Consider the following 6,191-nt stretch of genomic DNA (forward strand, 5'->3'; position numbering starts at 1 on the left):
TAAACATTTACCTCAAGTAGACACATGCCCTGGAGAGACCAATCATGGGAGAAGGAAGGGCTGCTTATGCACAGGGAGACAGCTCAGGGGGCAGGACAGTATGGAGGGATGGACACTGAGAAGAGGTAACTATGGGGAGGAAGTGGGGGGGTGCTGTTGCATTGTGGTAAACTGTGGTCAATGACATGAGACAAAGTATATGTGAACTGCTTTATGGAAAGTGAATTTGCTCTGTAAATCTTCATCAAAATCACAATTAAAAAAAAATATATATATCACTGTGCTTCAAACAATACTATGAAGAAGGTGAAAAGACAACTCACAGAATGGAAGAAAATACTTCCTAATCATAAAATTAAGATAGTCTGCTTCTGTAAAGTTTTACAGCCCTGGAAATCCAATGGGCATCACTATGAGTAGGAATTGACTGGATGGCAGTGAGTTTTTTTTCCTGAAGATGGCTAAAATAAAAAAGAGAAGACAATAAAAAGTGTTGACAAGAACTTGGAACCCTCATTTGGTGTTGGCAGTAATGTAAAATGATATGGCTGTTGTGAAAAGTCTGATGGTTCTTCAAAAAGTTAAACACAATTTTCATATGGCCCAGCAATCCCACTCCTGGATATAGGTATACATACACTCAAGAGAACTATATCCAGATGTCTACATTAAAAAGTTGAACACAAATATTCATAGCAGCACTATTCCTAAAAGTCAGAAAGTAGAAGCAACTCAAATGCCTATCAACTGATACATGCATAAACAAATGTGCTATAACCAAACAATCATAGAAAGGAATGAAGTACTAATACATATTGTAACATGGATAAACCTTGAAAACATGCTAAATGAAAGAAGCCAGTTATAAAAGGTCACATATTGGATTATTTCATTTATATGCAATGTTTAGAACAGATAAATCTAGAGAGAAAGAGAAAGTATCAGTGGTTTCCAGGGGCTGTGACAGGGGAAAAAGGGGGAGTGACTGCTAATGAGCATATAGCTTTTTAGGGAGGATGATAAAAATGTTCTAAAATTAGACTATGGTGATGGCTACATAAACCTGTTGCCTTTAAGTTAATTCCAACTCATAACAATTCTATAGTGTAGAAGTGGCTCCCTTGGGTTTCCAAGGTTGTAATCTTAACAAACAAACAAACAAAAAGCAGAGTGCCGTATCTTCCTCTTGCAGAATGGCTAAAATCAAAAACCAAACTCACTGTCATCAAGTTGATTTCGACTCACAGCGACCCCTCCTTGGGTTTCCGAGGGGGTATCACTACAGAAGTAGATTGCCCAATCTTCCTTCCGAGGAGTAGCTGGTGAGTTTGAACTGCCAGCCTTCTGTTTAGCAGTCAAATGCCTTAGGCACTATGCCACCACAGCTCCTTTGCAGAATGGCTAGCAGGTTCAAACTACTGACTTTTTGCTTAGCACTGGAGCACTTAACTGCTGCACAACCAGGGCTCCCTGATGGTTGCATAATCTCATGAGTATGCTAAAAAAAATAAATTGTACACTTTAAATGGGAAAATGTATGGTATTGAGTTGTATCTCAAGAAAGCTATGAAAATAAACAGACAATACACCTTTAAGACTGAAGAAGAATTACTATCTTTGAATTATAGTATTGGTGAAGAATATTAAATATACCATGGACTACCAGAAGAATGAACAAATCTGTTTTGAAAGAAGTACAGCTAGAATGTTCCTAAGAAGCGAGATGGTAAGATTTCATCTCATGTACTTTGGATATGTAATCAGGAGGGACCAGTCCCTGAAGAAAGACACCATGCTTGGTAAAGTAGAAGGTTAGCAAAAAAGAGGAAGACCTCAACGAGATGAACTGAGACAGTGGCTACAACAAGGGGCTCAAGCATAACAACTAATGTAAGGAGGTACAGGACCAGGCAGTGCTTATTCTGTTGTGTACAGAGTCAGTAAGTCAGAACCCACATCATGGCATCTAACAATATACTGTTAAAATAAACAGGTTAACATATAATGTGTTACATACTTTTGGTAACATACAGTACATGGTACACATTCAATACCTACTGGTTATTATGTTCACGTTGTTGTTGTTGTTATGTGCTGTCAAGTTGGACCTGATTCATAGCGACCCCTCCTTGGGTTTCCAAGGCAGTATGACTCCAGAAATAGATTGCCCCATCTGCCTTCTGAGGAGTGGCTGGAGGGTTTGAACCACCAGTCTTCTGATTAGCAGTCAAGTGCCTTAGGCACTACACTACTAGAGCTCATATAATGATGTTTTCTCTTCCTACATGTTTATTTGTTGTGTCATGAAAACAGGTTTAAATAAAACACGAGAAGACAGAGGAAAGTCCTATATTTGAGGACCTTAGTAAAGGGGTATCAGGACCTTCCCAATAATAAAATATTGGCATGTGCTAAATTATGTGACAAGGAATTTATTTGTTGTTCAGAGTGACAGAAAATTATGTTGCATATTATTATTATAGCTCAATCACTTGAAGACTTTTAAAACTGGCCTACTTTGAAAAACAAAAGCCGTTCTAGTCCCATAGCCAGCAATTCCCTCAATGTACTTAGAGTGAACAGGCTCAAAAAGCAGAACTACATACTCACATTCCTCAAGACAGGAAGGGCCAACTGCTCAAAGGAAGTCACATCAACCACGTACTGCCCAACTCGGAACTCACGTTTTCCAGGTGGAGGCTCTGACCTGAATGAAACGACATTGTGTTCTTTGTTGAAAGTCACTTGTATTGATTTCTGGTTTTGAGCTACTCCACTGAGACTATGTGGCCTATCTTGTAGGCTAAATCATCCTTTAAAAATCACTTACACAGACAGTGGTGTGTGCAAAACTGATCTGATTAAGTTTTTTTTTTTTTTTTCCCTGAAAGCGAAGCTACCAATAAGTATATGTACACAAACAATGGACCTGTAGTTACAATGGCAAGCTCCAACCATCTTTGAAAAGCAGCACTAAAAATGGGGCTAAGAATTACAGAGTGAAAGAGGTCCTAGTCCAGTGGACTAAATTTTAAGTGAAGCATTATTTTTGTACTTTGTTTTCTCATATAATGGTTTCAATCTCTGTATTTCTTTTCTGGGAAATTCCTAAAAGCCAAAGATTCTTAAAGTTAGAAAAGATCATTTGGTGCAACCTTCTGAAGGGAAAATAGTGGCATCCAAGGACTCACAAAGGCCTTACTAAACAATTCACTTAACTTTGTTTGAATTAGACTAGAAAAGCTTCCAAACATAGAGAGAAGGGCAGCTTAGAGGAAAAAACACAGTAGAAATTAAATTTAAGTACCCAATTCTAGATAAAGGGCCCCGAGTACCAGACAGAGTGACGACATCGAATCCTATTCTTCTTCCTCCTTGTCTGACTTCTTCTGTGTAAAATCCATCAACAGGCACTCTGGAGGACTTTAACGCCTCACTGGCTTTCCGAATCAATGTTGTTTTTCCAACCCCTACAAAACATGCCATTGGGAAATATTCTTGCTAGAGCATACACATGACTCCAAGCGCAATCACGATGGGTTGAGAAATGGTTGCAAATAAATTCTATGAATATTAATTTCTCTTTAATTTTGATTGCTCCAGGTGTTAAAACTTTTTAATTTCAAGTAGAAACAAGCATAATCAAAATATGAATATCTTGAAGTTTATTTTTAAATTGTGAAACATTATTAGTTTTGTCACATACACCAACCTAGAACCAAGTGAGTCAATTTGTGGTTTTCTGATGATATTCTCACATACAATTTGCATCCTATGAGACAAGTCTCTGTTTTATCCTAGATACACCTTCCTCCTTGGGCTGCCACTTTCCACCTAAAAAGTAAAACTGGTAAAGCTTGGGCCAAAAGCTGGGCGCTATAAATTAGTATTACAACTTAAAAGATGCTATGTACCTATGTTTAACAGTGGAAAGAGCACTTCACTCCTCCCTGGACTTGCACTGCTAGGCCTCCCAAGAACGTATCTCTAAAAGACCATTAATGCCACTAGAAAGAGTCGTTTTTAAACTTTTCCTGAGTAGCAATCTTATCAGGCTGGTAATCCCTTCAAACATTCTCTTCTCTTAAGTGTTCCTTCAGCTTACCCCTACCACCTTCCCAAACTGTAGCCCTATCCCCTCACCCTCCCCACTTCTGACCCCTTCCATCCCTCCCACTTGGCTATTTTATCAGCACCAACAGGTACTTCCTAATATACTACTAACCACTGACATTTGTGGATCCAGTTGCTGTTCTAACATGCTTACAAGTATTTTTGAGGTAGAACCCTCACAACAACCCTCTTAGGCAGTTACTGTGGTTATCCCTATTTTACAGATGAAGAAACTGAGATACAGAGAGGTTAGGGAACTTACCCAAGGTTACACACTTAGTAAGGTCCTAACTATGTAACAGTGGCCTTTACGTTTCACTCTGAGTTCAATTATATGAACCTTGCTCCCAGTTTTAAGTCAGTGGAATCATGACTAACCAAAAATGGATTATCAATTTATTTTTAAAACTTTGATTTTTTTTTTTAATATAGTAGTATTACTCTTAAAATAATGATGCTGTTTACATTTTGGAAAAGATAAAGTGTAATCATTCCTGTTAAAAAGGAGATACTGAAGGGACTTTTATGTTAGGTAGAACATAGGAAAGCAATAGGAAGCATTTGAGTAAAGTCCCATTTTTTTTCTCCAACTCTGGGAATCTTCTTTCAGTTCAGTTTTTCATCTTCATTAATTAAGTTCCTGGCCCAACACTGTCTACACTACCTTAGAAGTGACCTGTGCTGAGGGACATCCCAAGATGACAGCAACACCAAGCACAGAGGACAACAAGAGTAGGTCAGAAAGCTCCAGAGTTACTTTCATTTTGGTTCTCCCACAAGTAGTACCCAAGATAAAGTGCAAGTAGTTCAAATTGAGAAGTGACCCCCAGAAACACTGTAAGGAAGGAAAGGATGCCATCACAAGGTACATTATCAAGCAAGTTACCACTGTGAGTAGCTGGAACTTAATCTCACTGAGAAACTCAAGGAACAGTTTTAGATATATGCCTCACAGTTATACTGTCTACAGTGTGAAGAAGTGGGGTATTTATCTACTAACTTCCACTAATCACTGGGTGAAGGCTGTTCCTGGAGAACATGAATTCCTGGCCTTTCCCTGTGTGTAAGTAGAGCAAGCTCCAGTGAAAAATAAAGTTCTGTGAGACAGATCACAGCTGCTGACAGTTGGGAGTCAGGAGAAACTAAGTGCCAAGGAGTTATGTATGGGTAGGGCAGTAACAGTATATGCAACATAATGTGACCTCTTGGAGAAGACATATTATCAGTTGGTCTGAATATGTTCAGATTTAGACAGAGGGCAGAACTGATGATAGATGAATATTAAGCAAATGAAATAACCAAACAATGACTCCAAAGAGAGGAAAGAGTTGAACCAAAAGGGAAAACAAACTGTAGATTACTACATAGCTCTGCTGTGATTAGCTTTTGTGTAATCATAATATTATATACACTGACTGTTGAGCTAATAAAAATGATATTATAACTACATTAGGAAGATAAGCAAGAAGGAAAGGTGGGTGGGTGTGAGGACAGGTTTAAGAGCTATACTGCAGAATTACACCCTCCCCTCAGTTATTAACATGGTTAGGATCCAAACCAGGTTGTTATGCAAAAATCATAATCATACAAAAATTGAGGAAGACTATACTATTATGTAACTGCCAAATCACTGAGAATCATAGCCCAGTAAAGCTGACACATAATCTTAACCATCACAGCCAGTCTCACACCCTAGCATTCATTATGCCAGATGTACATCGTTAATATGAGAGTTGATGGTTTGTTTTTTTTCTATTGTCATAAACGAACTGTTGGTTAAAGGGATAGTCGATAAGTGAGGACAGCGTATACTTGAGTCTTTCAACTATGAGCACATAGAAGTAAACAGAAGGAAAAACCAGTGCCACCCAAGACAGGGTCTGTTTCCCCACCCTACCAGGTACCAAGTATAATAATGATAATGGGTCACCTCTGTTACAAAAAACACTTGGGGCCAGTATGCTGAGAAAACTGCTTACAGACAACAAACCCACCAGCCACTCCTCGGAAGGAAGGTTGGGCAATCCTACTTCCGTAGTGATACTGCCTCGGAAACCCAAGGAGGGGTCGCTATGAGT

The 6,191-nt window shown here is 38.7% G+C and overlaps 1 protein-coding gene across 1 annotated transcript in view; it reads right to left on the reverse strand.

Annotated features, from left to right (window-relative positions):
- Positions 1 to 6,191, reverse strand: part of NTPCR (nucleoside-triphosphatase, cancer-related) — a 110,730-nt gene that overhangs the window by 91,409 nt on the left and 13,130 nt on the right. The window contains exons 2-3 of the mRNA XM_042780640.1: positions 3,308 to 3,470; positions 2,611 to 2,707 (exon numbers count right to left, since the gene is read on the reverse strand). Coding sequence (XP_042636574.1) covers positions 2,611 to 2,707; positions 3,308 to 3,470 — 260 coding nt within the window. The remainder of the gene's footprint in view (positions 1 to 2,610; positions 2,708 to 3,307; positions 3,471 to 6,191) is intronic.

This window comes from Orycteropus afer, unplaced genomic scaffold, assembly GCF_000298275.1.
Source record: "Orycteropus afer afer isolate SDZICR_OR568_19922 unplaced genomic scaffold, OryAfe1.0 scaffold00050, whole genome shotgun sequence".
In the NCBI taxonomy this organism is placed as follows: domain Eukaryota; kingdom Metazoa; phylum Chordata; class Mammalia; order Tubulidentata; family Orycteropodidae; genus Orycteropus; species Orycteropus afer.